Here is a 17,689-nt window from a genome sequence, read left to right as displayed (position 1 = left end):
CTAGGAAAGGAAAGCAACTGATGGATTCTAGGACCAGATTCACTTATTTTTGTTCCTTGTGGAAGGCGTTTATCAGAGATTAGGATTTACTAAGCAATGACTTAGATTGAGGTAAAATATTTCAATTTCCCAGGAAAAAGCTATCCTATTCATTACTATAGGCATCTGAATTAGGATAAACTCTGGCTGAAAAAAAATTAAAAAAGCAGTTCCATTCACAATAGCCACACACACAAAATACTCAGGAATAAATTTAACCAAGGAAGTGAATATTCTCTAAGCAATAATCACAAATCTCTGATGAATGAAATTAACAAGCATGCACAAAGATGGAAAGCTATCCCATGCTCCATGCATTAGAAGAATTAATACTATTAAAATGTCCAATATATACCAATCAAAGCAATTTACAGTTTAATGCAGGCTCCATCAAAATACCAATGACATTCTTTAAAGAATTACAGAAAAGAATCCCAAAATTCATATGCAACCACAAAAAAATCCTGAATAGCTAAAGAAATTTTGGGGAAAACAAAACAAAAACAAAGCTGAAGGTATCGTAATACATGACTTCAAAACATATCACAAAGCTATAGTAACCACCATAGCATGATACTGGCATAGCAACTAACACATGGGACAATGAAATGGAGACATCAGAAATGAATCCATACATCTCAGTCAGTTAATTTTTTTAAAGGTGACTCTTAAAACAATATTTATTTATTTGAAAGGTAGAGTGATACAGAGAAAGATACACACACATACTCACACACACACACACACGGTGGGAGGGGGGAGAAGAGAGGAGAGGAGAGGAGAAGGGGGGAAGGGAGGGAGGGAGAGAGAGGTATGTTCTGTCTGCTGGTTCACTCCCCAGATCCCAGGCCTGGGCTCAAGAGAAGCCAGGAGCTGGGAACTCCATCCTGGTCTCCCATGTGGGTGGCAGGGCTATCTTCTGTTGCTTTTCCAGGCACATAGCCTGAAGTGGAGTAGCTTAGACTCAAATTAGCACCCTGATAGGGGATGCCAGTGTTCTAAGTGGTGGCTTAAGGCTGAGTGACAGTGCTAGCTCTGGCTAGCCAACTGATTTTTGACAAAGGTACCAAAAAATACTCTGGAGAAAAAATAGTGTGTTTAATCAAGTGCTGGGAAAACTGGTTATCCATGTGCAAAAGAATGAAACTAAACCCCATCTCTCATTACGCACAAAAATCAACTCAAAATAGATCAGATACCTAAGTATAAGACCTGAATTTTTGAAACCACTAGAAGAAAACATAGCAGAAACACTTCAAGACATTGTCAGAAACAATGAGTTTTTTGGTAAGACTCCCCACCCCCCCCCCAAAAAAAAAGCAAAAATAGACAAAATAATATATCAAACTAAGAAATTTCCATATAGCAAAAGAAACAATCAAAAGAATGAAAAGTCAACCTGGTAAATGGTTACAAACTATTACTTACAAACTTATAAACTAGTCATTCGACAAGGGACTAATATCCAGAATATATAAGGAACTCAAAAAACTCAACACCCAAAATCAAATAAACTCAGCCAGTGAGCTTTCTAAGATATATATATCTTTCTAAGATATACAAATGGCCAACAAGTATATGAAAAAAAGCCTAAATATGACTAATCATCAGAGAAATGCAAATCAGAGTCACAATGAGTTATCATCCTACTCTAGTCAGAACGGCTATTATCAAAAAGACAAAACAACAACAACAACAACAACAAAAGCTGGTTAGAAAGAGGGCCTTTTACACACTCACAGTAGGAATGTAAATTAGCATAGCCATTATGGAAAACAGTATGGATGGTCCCTAAAGACTAAAAATAGAACTGCCATATGATCCTGCAATACCAGTGCTGTGTATGCAGTCAAAGGAACAAAATCAGTTTATCAAAGAGGTACTCACGCTCCCAGGTTCACTACAGCAGTATTCACAATAGCCAAGAGGTAGAATTACTCAAGGCATCCACTGACACAGGAATGGATAAAGAAAATGTGATATATATATATATATATTATATACATATTATATATTATATATAAATTATATATATATACATATATACATATATATAAATGAAATCCTGTCGTTTGTGTCCACACAGATGGAGCTAGAGGATTTTATGTTAAGTGAAGTAATCCAGGCATAAAAAGACAAACACCACATGTCCTCACTCATGTGGAAGCTAAAAAAGTCGACCTCATAGAAGAAGGGAGGAGAATAGCGACCACTGGACGGGTGGTGGGGAGGGGACAGGGGCGGGGAGATACAGGGACAAAGTAAGTTCTCCTGTTCTACAGCACAACAGGTGACTGCACCTCACAATGACGTACTGTACATTTTACAGAGAACTGGGAAAGAAGAGTTTGAAAGTTCCCAGCACAAAGAATCGACAAATATTTAAGGAGAAAGAAATCCTAATTACCCTGACTTGATCATCACACATTGTGTACATGTATTACCATACCATACCTCAGAAATAGGTACAATTAACTAAAAAAACCTCCAGAATTATTTTAGTTGTCCATATTTCACTATGAATGAATATTAGCAGGAAAATAAGGCTGCTTATGTTTTAGACATTTATTATAGAGATGTCTTTCCCTTCCATTTTAAACTCTGTTGTGTTTTTCTTTCTTTTATGATTATTTGGCAGATAGAAGCGAAACTTTCCTGAAAGGTCTGTATGCTTATTCTCATTTTTTGATAATTCCTTATATTCTACTTCTTCCCCAACCAGATGACCACTGAGCATTATTTTACTTACAGCATTTACAAGTATTTAATTACCTAAAATATTTAAAGATCCATTTTGAGCTGGAACACAAGTTCATGTTCTGTGCAGTACACGCATCAGCACTTCAGACCCAGACATGTGGACATGGGACCCTAAACGTGTCTTTGTGTGGAGAATGAAAAGCCCATCCAAACACAAAAAAAGGGCTACCAGGAAGTACTCCGCTACTTCTGGGAACTTACGTCTTTTAGGAGAAAGAGGAACTGGACACACATCACTTCTCAGTCACTGATTTGATGAGTGGGCTTCTCCCAGTGGCAGGGGTGGTGGGGAAGGGGAGGCAAAGACCGTGTCCCAGTGGGAGGACATCTTACCTGGGAGAGACACGCCCGCCCCACATCGTCTCCAGACATTTCAACAGATAACCAGACAAAATGCTCCTCTGCTTAAATGTACCCATTCGCTGGTTCCCAGCAGCCTGCAGGGCCACTCTCTGTATGTACTTCTCACATCATCGTCCACCACACACTCACCCTACGACAGAGATCTCGGAACACATCCAGTTCTGCCATGCTTTTGCAATGGTTGTTACCTCTCTCAAGAACTCTTTCACTCATCACACACCATCCCCAATCTGCTTCTAATTTGTTTACAGTGACAGCACACAAACTCTCTGATCATATTTGGGGCAAATGAGAGGCTGTAACAATGAGAATGTAAAGTAGCTTTTTATCTGGTGGATTTAATTACATTTGGATTGGCAGTGAAGAGATCACCATCAGGGAAACCTCTCATTGTTCGTTCAGCTCGAGGCTGGGAAAGTGGAGCAGCATTCCTAATCCAGAAACTCAGCCTGGATGCTAATTTTACCTTCTGTGAAACAGATGACTTCACTTGTCCGTATGGAGGAAAATAACTGAATACATGGCAGTTGGCACAAAACAGGTTCAGTGACAGTTATGACTGAAGACTGCGTATCATCAAAGCTTGTTTTAGTTACGAAAACCAAATCTTACCTCTTGAAGTGATTCACCAAGACTCCAACAAGTTCTCCAATCCGACTCTCGTGTGTGGGCTGCTTGCTGAAGAGGCACACAATGAGGTCCTTGTTGTCTTTTGTATGGAACACGACAAGTTGGTCCTTTCCATTGGAGACACTCAGACCAGTCAACTGAAAAAGATAACACAGGGACAATCATTAGGATGGTTTGCAAAATGATGAATTGTAAGATACATGTCGAATGGTTTTGCTCAGTAATGTTGATTAATCTTCACTAAGTTTCAAGGAACAAGCAGATGGAAGGAAATAATAAAGATAAGAGCAAAAACGAATGCAGCTGTAACAGAAAAACAAGAGAGCAAAGAGGCTATCTTTCAAAGAATCACACAATTATTAAACTTCCAGCCCAAGAGAAGGAGAGAGGACCTCACTGCCAGTATCGGGAACAGACACGAGGCTATCCCTGCAGATTACACAAGGACTGAAAGACTAAAGAAGGGGCTGGCACTCTGGCACAGCAGGTTAAGCTGCCGCCCATGGGACTGATATCCCACACGGGCGCTGGTTTGAGTCCCATTGCTCCACTTCTAATCCGGAGCTCTGATATTCCTGGGAAAGCAGGAGATGGCCCAAAAGCTTGCATCCCTGCACTCATGTGAAAGACCTGGATGAAGCTCCTGGCTCCTGGTTTCAACCTGGCTAAACTCTGTCCCTGTGGCCATTTGGGGAGTGAAGCAGCAGATGGAAGATATTCTCTCTCTCTCTCTCATTCTCTCCCTCTCCTTCCCTCACTCTCTCCCCCTCTTGCTCTGTAACTCTCCTTTCAAATAAATAAAATAAATCTTAAAAAAAAGGCTCATGAAGGGGATGGGTGTTTGGGGCAGAAGCTAACACACTGCTTGGGATGTGCACCCATGTCTGAGTGCCCGAGCTGAAGTTGTGGCTCTGCTGCTGATTCCAATTTCCTGCTAACGCACAGCCTGAGGGGCAGCGGTGACAACTCAAGTTCTCAGGTCCTTGTCACCCATGCGGGAGATCCAGAGGGAGGTCCTGGTTTCTGGCTTCAGCCTTGCCTAGACCCAGCTGTTAAAGGTATTTGGGGAGTGAACCCTGAAGCCACGAGGACAAAATGTCAGCAAATCAAATCCAATAATGTATAAAAACAATATATCATGAATAAGTAGAGTTTATCTAAGAAATGCAAGGCTAGGTGCCTGCACTGTGGTGCAACAGGTTAATGCCCTGGCCTGCAGTGCCAGCATCCCATATGGGTGCTGGTTTGAGACCCAGCTGCTCCACTTCCGATCCAGCTCTTTGCTATGGCCTGGGAAAGCAGAAGATGGCCCAAGTCCTTGGACCCCTGCACCCACATAGGAGACCCAAAGGAAGCTCCTGGCTCCTGGCTTCGGATCGGTGCAGCTTTGGCCATTGCAGCCAATTGGGGAGTGAACCAGTGGATGGAAGATCTCTCTCTCTCTCTCTGCCTCTCCTCTCTCTATGTAACTCTTTCAAATAAAATAAATCTCTAAAAAAAAAAAGTAATGCAAAGCTAGTTCAATATTCAAAAATCAATCATTATAATAACAGGTTAAAAGTGAACACCCACACAATCACATAAACTGATGCAGAAAAAGCACTGATACAATTTGTCTTCCTTTCCAGATAAAAATTTCTCAGCAGAGGCAAGCACTGTGGTAATGTGGGCTAAGCCACCTCTTGGGACACCCACATCTCATATCAGAGCGCTGGCTCAGTCCCTACTGCTTTGCTTCCAATTTCAGTTTCCTGTGAATACACATGAGAGGCTGCAGATGAGAACTCAAGCACTGAATTCCTGCCACCTATACAGGCTGCCCTGGTTGAGTTCTTGGCTGGTCCGGTACTGACTATTGTGGCCGCGTGGGAGTAAACCTGCTGATGGAAGATCTCTTTCTTTCATTCTGTTGTTATGCTTTTCAAGTAGTTGAAAAATAAATAAACATTTAAAAAATTTCTCAGGGCCAGCGTTGTGGCACATGAGTAAAGTCCCTGGCTGTGGTGCCAGCATCCTATATGGGCACTGGTTTGAGTCCTAACTGCTTTGCTCCCAATCCAGCTCCCTGCTAATGGGCTGAGAAAGCAGTGGAAGATGCCCCAAGTGCTTGGTCCCCTGCTCCCATGTGGGAGACCTAGATAAAGCTCCTGGCTCCTGGCTCCAGCCTAGCCCAACACAGCCCCAGCTGTTGTTATCTGGGGAGTGAATCAGCAGATGGAAGATTCTTTCTCTCTCTACCACTTTCTCTATAACTCTTTCAAATAAATAAATAAATAAATAAATAAATATTTTTAAAAAATTTCTCAGCAAACCAGGATTAGAAGACTTAATCTGGCTGGTGCCACAGCTCACTAGGTTAATCCTCTGCCTTGCAGCACCGGCACACCGGGTTCTAGTCCCGGTTGGGGCGCCGAATTCTGTCCCGGTTGCCCCTCTTCCAGGTCAGCTCTCTGCTGTGGCCAGGGAGTGCAGTGGAAGGTGGCCCTAGTGCTTGGGCCCTGCACCCCATGGGAGACCAGGAGAAGCACCTGGCTCCTGTCATCGGATCAGCGCGGTGTGCCGGTTGCAGCGCGCCAGCCACGGCGGCCATTGGAGGGTGAACCAACGGCAAAAGGAAGACCTTTCTCTCTGTCTCTCTCTCTCTGTCCACTCTGCCTGCCAAAAAAAAAAAAAAAAAAAAAAAAAAAAGACTTAATCTAACAAATGACACCTATGACAGTACCATAGCTAACATTGTACTTAGTAAGGACAATACTTTCTAAGACCTGGAACAATTCCACTATTTCTGTTGCTAGGCAGCCTCCTATAATGCCTTCACTAGTGCGTAAGGCAGCCCAGAAAAATAAAAAGGAATACAGGTTGCGAGGGAAGTGACTGGTGCCTCTATTTTCAGACTGTACCATCATCTACACAGAAAGTCCTAATAACTCCCAGAACTAATAAATGGGTTTAGTAAGGTTGTAGAACACAAGACCAACATATAAAATTACTTCTGTATACTAGCAAAGAATGACCGGAAACAGAAACCTAATAATAAAACCATCACCAACAATTCTAAAAACAAAAATACTTAGATACAAATCTAATAAAACGTGTGTAGGAACTATATATTGAAAACTACAAAATGTTGAAGAAGTAAAATTAAAATGCTGAAGAATAGAAAAAGAAAACATGAATCAGTGGGAGAAATAAAGTGTTCATGGATCGGAAAAATGCAATATCGTTAAGATGCCAATTTTCTCTAAATTGATCCATGAGTGGCATGCACTGGCATCCCCTATGGGTGCTTGTTCAAGCCTTGGCTGCTCCTTTTCCAGTCCAGCTCCCCGAAAATGTGCCTGGGAGAGCAGTGGAAGATGGCCCAAGTGCTCGGGCCCCTCTCTGCACCCACATGGGAGACCTGGATGTAGCTCCTGGCTCCTGGCTTTGGCCTGGCCCAGCTCCAGCCATTGCAGCCATTTACGGAGTGAACCTTTGATGGAAGTGGATGAAAGACCTTCTTTCTCTGCAACTCTGCCTTTCAAATAAATAAAATAAGTCTTTAAAAAAGTTAAATATAGAATTACCAAATGACCCAGCATTCTTCCTTTTACGCATTCACCCTAAGGAAACAAAAATGTGCATCCACGCAACAGCTTACACATGGCCATTTATGACAGCTCTACTTATACTTCCCCAGACAGGAAGCAGGCAATCTGTCCATCAACAGGTGAACAGATACAGAAGCTGGGACCTATCTATACTGTAGAAGGTGGCTCTGCAGTAAGCAGGAGTGGATGAACGGCACAAGCTATTGATAAAGGACAACACGCAGACATCTGAAAGGCATTATGTTGAATGAGGGCAGCCAGCCTGAAAAGGCGACAGGCTGCATGACTGCATTTGCTCTAGTGTCAGTGAGACAAGATGCTAAGGATGGACAGCAGCTCAGTAGTTGTCAGGACTTGGGTTTGGGAGTCCTGTGACACAGGGGCTTTTCTTTCTTTCTTTCTTTCTTTCTTTCTTTCTTTCTTTCTTTCTTTCTTTCTTTCTTTCTTTCTTTCTTTCTTTCTTTCTTTTCTTTTTTCCTCTCTTTTTTATTTGACAGAGTTAGACAGTGAGAGAGAGAGAGAGAGACAGAGAGAAAGATCTTCCTTCCGTTGGTTCACCCCCCAAATGGCCGCCACAGCCGGAGCTATGCCAATCTGAAGCCAGGAGCCAGGCGCTTCCTCCTGGTCTCCCATGTGGATGCAGGGCCCAAGGACTTGGGCCATCCTCCACTGCCTTCCCAGGCCACAGCAGAGAGCTGGAGTGGAAGAGGAACAACCGGGACTAGAAACGGATGCCCATATGGGATGTAAGTGCCGCAGGTGGAGGATTAACCAAGTGAGCCATGGTGCCAGTCCCTCAGGGAGCTTTTCTTACTGGGTAATGGACCTGCTCTGTATCCTAACAGTAGTGGGGTAACACAATTCTGTATAGGAGTTGAGACTCATAGACTGGTCAATTTATTTATTATGTATATATTTTTTAAAAAAAGAGCTCACTCCTGGCTAGTTTGGTTCCCAGATATCCTACTTTGGTCAATAAAACAGAAGCTGCAGTTGAGTCCTTACTCTGTGGTTTGTTCTTCTATTGCAGAAAATACCAAAGTGCCACTATCAAGTAGGCAGGCAATGCGCAAGGAAAGGTAGCCATGGGGACACTGCATGTCACTGGCAGCCTAGTGTGGGGATGGACGTATCAAAGTTGCTGTAGGGGCTGGTGTTGCAGCATAGTGGGAAAAGCTACCACTGTGAAGCTGGCATCCCATATGCATGTTGGCTTCTGTCCCAGCTGCTCCACTTCCAATCCAACTCTCTGCTGATGGCCTGGGCAAAGCAGCAGAAGATGGCCCAAGTGCTTGACCCTTGTTACCCTCACGGGAGACCTGGATGAAGTTCCTAGTTCCTGACTTCAGCCTGGCCCAGTACTGGCTGTTGTGGCCCACTTGGGGAGTGAACCATCAGGTGGAAGACATTTCTCTCTCCGTAACTCAGCCTTTACATACATAAATCTTCTGAAGACGTCACCCCTCATGCTGGGGATTCACAGCTTGGTTGGTGGATTAGTGGAAGTAACACCCATCGGCCCAGTGCCGAGCGCCGAGCCAGATGGTAGGTCTGGAAGGCCCTTTAGTCCCAGGCCCACATTCTACAGACAAGGACGCGGGGCCCAGGGAGCTCAGCTGGTCCGCAGACGGACGCCTACGCTCTTCCTATCACACTAGGCATTTTCAAGAATGTAAGCTGCGTAAATAAGTATTCTTGTGAATAAGATTTCATAGGACATGAAGAATGCCAAGGTCAGAGCTTAACAGAGAAAAGGGATCAGAACTTGTTTGCCCACTCACACGGATCATGACCTTTCTGAGGCCAGGGTGAGAGACTATCACAGTTTGCCGGCCATGCTGGATGTGCTTTAGGATTAAATCAAAAGGATAATTTCAATTTTGAAAACATTTTCTGTCTATGATGCTTCACAGTCATTTGGCTACTTCACACGTGAAACTCAAAATTGGACTTAGGTAGCACCTCACAAGGAGAGCTTGATTAAAACCTAATAAAATGAGAACTGTAAGAGCCATGGCTGCCAGCATACCCCAGGAGCGTTAGTTGCATTGGTTCAGGGAAGTGACAGACACAGCAATGAATGCTGACACCACCAGGACAGAGGAGAGGGCCTGTGGCTCTCCTTTTCCACCTCCCCCCTCACCTCCTTCTCCCTGACTGGGTAGCCTGTCTGCCAGGGTAACAGTTCCTCACTGATAAACCCTAGGGGCGTGTCAGGCCCCTAGAAGCACGGGCAGGGGTGGGGTGGGGTGGGGGGAACAGCACTTAACTTTCTGTGCTCACAGGAAACAGAAGGTTAAGTCACTGATGTCGCCAAAGCGGACGGACACATCCAGAATGTCCGCTTAGCTTCTGGAGACAGGATGGTGGTGAGGGGAGCTGGGGACGTGGGCATGCCTGGGGAGTGAATCCCAATGCAGCCGTGTGATCTGAGCAAATTACTGAAGGTATGGAGCTGAATCTGTCTCCTTTTCTTCAAACTAACAGTAACACCAGATGCCTGGTTAAGTGGTAGCAACTCGGTACAAAAAGATAAGCAGGGGCAGCGTCGTGGTATAGTGGGTAAAGCCGCTGCTTGTGATGGCTGGGTTTCGGCTGCTCCACTTCCCATCCAGCTCCCTGCTCATGGCTTGGGAAAGTAGCAGAGGATGGCTCAAGTGTTTGGGCCCCTGGCACCCAAGTGGGAGACTCAGAGGAAGCTCCTGGCCCTGTCCTGGTTGCTGTGGCCACGTAGGGAGTGAACCTGCAGATGGCAGGTCTCTATCTCCTCCTTTCTTGAACTCCGACTTTCAAATAAATAAATAAATCTTAAAAAAAAAAAAGATAAGTAAAGGTGCCAGTGCTGTGGAGTGGTGAGTAAAGCCACCGCCTGAAACACCAGCATTGAATATTGGTGCCAGTTCAAGGCCCAGCTGGCTCCACTTTTGATCCAGCTCCCTGCTGATGGTCTGGGAGAAGCAGTGAAAGATGGCACAAGTTCTTGCCACTCTTGTGGGAGACCCAGAAGAAGCTCCTGGCTTTGACCTTGCCCAGCATTGGTGGTTGTGGCCATCTGGGGAGTGAACCAGCAGGTGGAAGCTCTCTCTCGCCCTCTCTCTCTGTAATTCTTTCAAAATAAGTAAATAAATCTTTTTTTTTTTTTTTTAAAGGTAAGTGAAACCTGCCTTTGTCTTCAAGGCTTTCCCATGGTAAGAGGACAGGACAGTAAGACACAATGACTGAGCAGAAGTGTGGTGGGCAAACTCCTGGGTTAGGAGGGGGTCGCTGCCTCGGTCCCCTCTGGGCAGCTACTGCACACACACAAGCTAGCTGCTTCCTTAATACTGCTATTGACAGAGAAAGATCCACTTGCCTGTCTTACAGTGGGGTGGGTGTCATGGCACAGTGAGTTGAGCTGTGGCTTAGGACAACCATACTGGACCAGCAACCCATACTGGACCAGCTTCCGGCTAACGTGCCTGTGGAGCAGCAGATCATGACTCAAGTACTTGAGTCATTGACACCTGGGGGAGTGCCCAGCTCTTGGCTTCTGCCTGGCCCAGCCTCAGCTGTTGCAGCCATTTGGGGAATGAACCTGTGGCTAGAAGCTCTCTGTTTCTCTGTGTCACTCTATCTTTTGAATAAACATCTTTAAAAAACAACTAATTGTAAACATGATTACAATGAAAAAAGGATGTGTAACTTCCTAACCATTAATCAAACGGGAATAAATAAAGCTTGACCAATGTAGCCAGTGGAAAAAAGAAGGAAAAAGCTGGGGAGCATAAAAAATGGAAAGAATTCAGGGGCCAGCCTTGTGGCACAATGGGTTAAGCTGCCGACTGTAACACCCACAGCCCATTTAAGTACCAGTTCAAGTCCTGGCTGCTTCACTTCTGATCCTACTCCTTGCTAAGGGCCTGGGAAAGCAGCAGAGGATGGCTCAGGTGCTTGGGCCTCTACATCCATGTGGGAGACCTAGATGGAGTTCATGGCTCCAGGCTTTGGCCTTGTCCAGCCTCGGTTATTATAGCCACTTTGGAAGTGAACCAGCAGATGAAAGATATCTCTCTCTTTGCAACTCTGCCTTTCAAATAATGCAAAAAAAAAAAAAAAAAAAAAAAGGCAAAAAAGTATTTGAAAAACAGAAAGGATTTAAATAACATGATTAAATTTAAGAAAAGCAAGGTTGGGGGCTGGGGCCGGTGCTGTGGCATAGTAGGCTGGGCTTCCACCTGCGGTGCCGCATACCATCTGGGCATGGGTTTGAGTCTCTGCTGCTCCTCTTCCATTTCAGCTCTCTGCTAGCAGCCTGGGAAAACAGTGGAAGATGGCCCAAGTGTTTGGGTCTCTGCACCCACATGGGAGACCTGGAAGAAGTTCCTGGCTCTGCCTTTGGCCTGGTCCAGCCCCAGCCACTACAGCCATTTGGAGAGTGAACCAGTGGATGGAGGGGTCTCTCTTTCTCTTTCTACCTCCCTCCCCCCTTTCCCTCTGTATATCTGCCTTTCAAATAAATGAGTAAATCTTTGGGGGGAAAAACAGGATTGGTTTCTGTAAGAAAAGAAAATGGGACACAACTCCTCTCTCCTCTATCGGATAAACAAAGCTCTCAGATTAGGAAAAAAAAAAATTAACTACACAGGATGTGTGTGGATTACAGGCAAATGCTAACCCATCTTACACAGGGGGCCTGGAGCCAGTCTCTCAGGGACCCTATGGGATGACTACACTCTGTGCATAAAGACAGCACCATGGCCGGCGCCGTGGCTTAACAGGCTAATCCTCTGCCTTGTGGCGCCGGCACACCGGGTTCTATCCCGGTTGCCCCTCTTCCAGGCCAGCTCTCTGCTATGGCCCGGGAAGGCAGTGGAGGATGGCCAAGTGCTTGGGCCCTGCACCCGCATGGGAGACCAGGAGAAGCACCTGGCTCCTGGCTTCGGATCAGCGAGATGCGCCGGCCGCAGTGGCCATTAGAGGGTGAACCAACGGCAAAAAGGAAGACCTTTCTGTCTCTCTCACTATCCACTCTGTCAAAAACAAACAAGGCCGGCGCCGTGGCTTAACAGGCTAATCCTTCACCTTGCGGTGCCGGCACACCGGGTTCTATTCCCGGTTGGGGCGCCGGATTCTGTCCCGGTTGCCCCTCTTCCAGGCCAGCTCTCTGCTATGGCCCGGGAGTGCAGTGGAGGATGGCCCAAGTGCTTGGGCCCTGTACCCGCAAGGGAGACCAGGAGAAGCACCTGGCTCCTGGCTTCAGATCAGCGTGATGAGCCGGCTGCAGCGGCCATTGGAGGCTGAACCAACGGCAAAGGAAGACCTTTCTCTCTCTCTCTCTCACTATCCACTCTGCCTGTCAAAAACAAAAAACAAACAAACAAACAAACAAAAAAAACCCAACCAAACAAACAAACAAAAACCAGCACCAAAACAGAACAACGGGGGGAGACAAAAAATAAACAAATGGACAAAGGTGTCCCAGAAAGAAAGCGTGCATGCAGACAACAGCAATACAGCAGAATCCAAGGCAAAAACTGCAAACTTGGTGTTTTGGCTTTGACAGGAAATGTCACTTAAAAGATAAAAACGATCAGTCCTCCTGCATTGAATGACATCGCATAGAAACATGTAAAAAAGAGAGCTGTTATGAGACGAGAGAAAGCGTACTGGAGCTGATTCCCCTGGTGGCCTCATCTCTGGCATTTCAAGCAGACAAAAAGCAAAGGAGAGTCTGGAGGGACTGATTAACCAAGAGGTCCATGGGGTTTTACAGGGCTTTCACACACACGTTCTACTCCTTGGAACTTAGGCACACATTTATTATATCTTAGGTTACCACAGAACACATTTCTTCCAAGTATGGGGAGTAGGAAATGCATTGGCCAGACAAAACAATTTTATCATTGGAAACAACAGGAACAACAAAACCCCAACTTTATGACAGAGAATAAAACTAGTGAGAAAGAGACTTTGACAAATCAAAATTTGTAGGATGCAGCCAAAAGTACACTCAGAGGAAAATACATTGCCTAAAATACTTCCTTTATTAAACAAAAAAGAAGGAAGTACATTAAAGAGTCAACTGAAAAAGAAAAGTACAAAAGAAATCTTAGTAAAATGAAAATTAAGATAAAAGCAGAAGACAATGAATGCATAAAACAATTTAATATGATAAAAGGCAGATGTTTGGCACAGCAGTTATGTTGCCACTTAGAATGCCTGCGTCCCTCAGAGTACATGGTTCAAGTCCTGGCTGCTCTACTTTTTTTTTTTTGACAGGCAGAGTGGACAGTGAGAGAGAGAGAGAGAGAAAGGTCTTCCTTTTGCCGTTGGTTCACCCTCCAATGGCCGCCGTGGTAGCGCACTGCGGCTGGCACACCGCGCTGTTCCGATGGCAGGAGCCAGGTGCTTCTCCTGGTCTCCCATGGGGTGCAGGGCCCAAGGACTTGGGCCATCCTCCACTGCACTCCCTGGCCACAGCAGAGAGCTGGCCTGGAAGAGGGGCAACCGGGACAGGATCGGTGCCCCGACTGGACTAGAACCCGGTGTGCCGGCACCGCAAGGCGGAGGATTAGCCTGTTGAGCCACGGCGCCGGCCTGGCTGCTCTACTTTTGAGCCAGTTTCCTGCTAATGTGGTCCCTGGAAGGCTGCAGGTAATGGCCTAAGTATTTGATCTCTGCCACCCATGTGGGAGACCTGAATGGAGTTCCAGGCTCCTGGCTTTGGCCTGGCCCAGCCCAGCTATTGTGGCCTTTTGGGGGAGTGAACCAGTAGATGGTTCACTGCTTTTAAATAAAACAAAAATAAATAAAAAATTTTAAAAAAGTTTACTCTTTCAATAGACCAATAAGAGAGACAAACCCTAGTTAGACTCTCATCAAGAAAAATATTGGTTGGCATAGCGGCTCACTAGGCTAATCCTCCGCCTGTGGCGCTGGCATCCTGGGTTCTAGTCCCAGTTGGGGTGCCGGATTCTGTCCCAGTTGCTCCTCTTCCAGTCCAGCTCTGTACTGTAGCCTGGGAAGGCAGTGGAGGATGTCCCAAGTGCTTGGGCCCTGCACCCACATGGGAGACCAGGAGGAAGCACCTGGCTCCTGGCTTTGGATCAGCGCAGTGCGCCGGCTATAGTGGCCATTTGGGGGGTGAACCAATGGAAAAGGAAGACCTTTCTCTCTCTCTCTTTATCTCTCTCACTATCTATAACTCTCTCTGTCTCTCTCTGTCACTAACTCTGCCTGGCCAAAAAAAAAAAAAAAAAAAAATGGGGCTGGCTTAAGCTTCTGCCTGCAGTGCTGGCACCCCATATGGGCACTGGTTCATGTCCCAACTGCTCCACTTCTGATCCAGTTCCCTGCTGGTGGCCTGGGAAAGCAGTGGAAGATGGCCCAAGTGCTTGGACCCCTGCACCCACATGGGAGACCTGGAGGAAGCCCCTGGGTCCTGGCTTAGGCCTTTGCAGCTGTCTGGGGAGTGACCCAGTGGATGGAAGACCTCTTTCTCTGTCACTCCCTCTCTGTAGCTCTGCATCTCAAATAAATAAATAAATCTAAAAAAAAAAAACTTTACATAAGTAAGCTGATCTAAAAAAATAAAAAAAATTAACAAGGTAAACCAGAAGTAGCTAATGTTAGGAATGAGAAAGGGATTTAAGAAAAAGTCTGCTGACTTTTCAACATTGTAAGAGAGACAAATATTTGTAATTTCATACTAACAAATTTAAAAGTTTACAAAATCCACAATTTTACAGAAAAATATAAATTACTAAAATTGACTGAAAGAAAAACAACCAGAACAATTCATCATCAAAAAATTATTTTATGTTATCGGTAAAACAGTTTCCTAAATGTTACTGGGCACAGATGATGTTATAAGCAAACTCTTAAGGCCGATAGTTAGGTGACTTTTATGATATTTAAAATGCTCTAGGGCAGTGTTGAGGTGCAGGGTGAAGTTGCTGCTTGGGATGCCCATGCATCACATCAGGGCACTGGTTCAAGTCCAAGCTATTCTCCTGCTGCTGCTACGGCTTTTTCCTCTTTCTCCTCTTTTAAAAAAAAAGTTTATTTATTTATTTGAAAGTCAGAGTTACAGGGAGAGGGGGAAGAGACAGAGACAGAGACAGAGAGACAGAGAGATTCCTGTCTGCTGGTTCACTCTGCAAAAGGCCACAACAGCCAGCTAAGCTGAGGCCAGGAGCTTCATCCAGGTATCCCATGTGAGTGGCAGGGGCTCAAGTACCTGGGGCCACCCTCTGTTGCCTTCCCAGGCACATTATCAGGAAGATGGACTGGAAGTAGAGCAGAAGGGACTTAACCTGCTGTACCACAACACCCCAGCTGCTCTACTTCTGATCCAGCTTCCTGCCAATGTGCCTGCAAAGCAGCAGATGATGGCTCAAGTCCTTGGGCCCCTGCCATCCATGCAGGAGATCTGGATGGAGTTCCTAGCTCCTAGCTTTGGCCTGGCCAACCCTGACTATTGAGGGCTTCTGGGAGAGTAAATCAGATCTCTCTCCCTTCCTTCCTTCCTCTATCTCTCTCTCCTTCCACCTCCCCTCCCCGGTCATTTTGCCTTTCAAATAAATAAACAAATCAATCTTAGAAAACACTTAAAAATAGTAAAATGCTCTGGTACACAGAAAACCATAGAAACCATTCTCTTTTTATTTACTCCTGGTAGCAACACTTGATAAAGTATAAATGTTTGTGGAGTCCCCCCCCTCCCTCCCTCTGTCTCTGTCTTTCTGTCTCTCTCTCTCCTCTCTCTCTCTCTCTCTCTCTCACACACACACACACACACACAGTATCAGAGACCAATCTTACAAGCACAGACAGAAAAATCCAATAGTACCCCATGGTATGTAAAACAACACCTCTCCCCATAGTGATAAATATGCAAATGTATTAGTTTCATCACTATATTGGTTTTAATTTTTTCCTAACCACCCAGTATCTTTGGCAGCAATAGACTGTGGATAAGAAACTACAACAGGCTCCCTCTGAGGCACAAAAGTATTAAAGGACTTCAAATAGGTACAAGGCTGAGCACAGACTCGTGTCTGCATCTTGCAATGCAAATTCTAAAATAGAGAGACCAGGTATGTGATAGATACCACCTAGTTCTTATTTTTACAAATAGCAGGTCAGTAAAATTATTCGTTAGAAATGAAAACATGTAACTCTCACATACCCCTCAACTCTATGCAACTTGATCCATCAAATAGAATTTAAACAATTGAGATATAATTTACATACAGCCCATGTACAGGTGAGGTGTGGGCGACACTCAGTCTTGGAGGTGTGTAACTAGATGATTTTTGACACCGAAATCAAGATGCAGAACGTTCCTACACACGAGGGCAGTCCTGCTCGTGTGCTTTTGAAGTCTTTGTTTTTTTGTCTGCAAATCAAATTGGCTTAAAAACTCTTGAGAGCTAAAAAGATTAGATCATTACTTAGATCTAGAAATCTAAGGGTCCACTGTGGTTAGAATAAAAGCACAAAGTGCTGAATTCTCTCCCCATCCTTTCTCTGTTTCCCTGGGTAGTGCCAGTTAGAACTATGAGAATCTTACAAAGAAAACAGCTGGTCTTAGAAGGCAGCACATCATACACTGTATTGATGATCTTAAGGGGATGACCTATATTCTTATAATAATAGGATAAATATAAGGTTTATTCGAAATTACTTGGATGGCTTGGAATCGAAATTATTTTGGTTGCCCATCTATTGTTCTTATAGCAAGATTCCCTATGATGGAATTTAATGCCACCTGATTTCTCTTAATGGACAGGCAGGTGATCCCATATCCAGTTTTCCACAATTTAAAACATTTATGTTGGGCTATAAATCCACAGTTGTGGGATCAGACTGAGTCTTACTTTGTAGGATGAAAACCAACACCAGGTCTATGCCTACAGTTGTTAAACTGCGTCTTCAGGTCTATGACCATGAAAAGTCAAAGGAGGGGTTAAGGTGTCACCAAGGACAGTGGTAACAATGTTACCTTCTTGTCAGATTGCTTCATGTTCCACTTTACTTTCTAGTCGGCATATTTTTTAAAAATTCATATTTGTTTTATTTATTTGAAGGGCAGAAGGGCTAATGTGAGGCACAGCAGAACCGCTGCCTACAGCACTGTCATCCCATATTGGGACCAGTTCAAGTCCCAGCTGCTCCCCATTCCGATCCAGCTCTGTTAATGCGCCTGGGAAAGCAGCAGCAGATGGCCCAAATCCTTGGGCCCCTGCACCCATGTGGGAGACCCAGAAGGAGCTCCTGGCTCCTGGCTTTAGCCTGGCCTAGCCCAGGCCAATGTGGCCATTTGG

The 17,689-nt window shown here is 45.0% G+C and overlaps 1 protein-coding gene across 1 annotated transcript in view; it reads right to left on the bottom strand.

The window, feature by feature from the left end:
* Positions 1-17,689, bottom strand: part of MYO1D (myosin ID) — a 353,018-nt gene that overhangs the window by 85,551 nt on the left and 249,778 nt on the right. The window contains exon 21 of the mRNA XM_062216283.1: positions 3,775-3,929. Within this exon, the coding sequence (XP_062072267.1) occupies positions 3,775-3,929 (155 nt within the window). The remainder of the gene's footprint in view (positions 1-3,774; positions 3,930-17,689) is intronic.

This window comes from Lepus europaeus, chromosome 18 (genome assembly GCF_033115175.1).
Source record: "Lepus europaeus isolate LE1 chromosome 18, mLepTim1.pri, whole genome shotgun sequence".
In the NCBI taxonomy this organism is placed as follows: Eukaryota; Metazoa; Chordata; class Mammalia; order Lagomorpha; family Leporidae; genus Lepus; species Lepus europaeus.
This window is presented reverse-complemented; position numbering and strand designations above follow the sequence as displayed.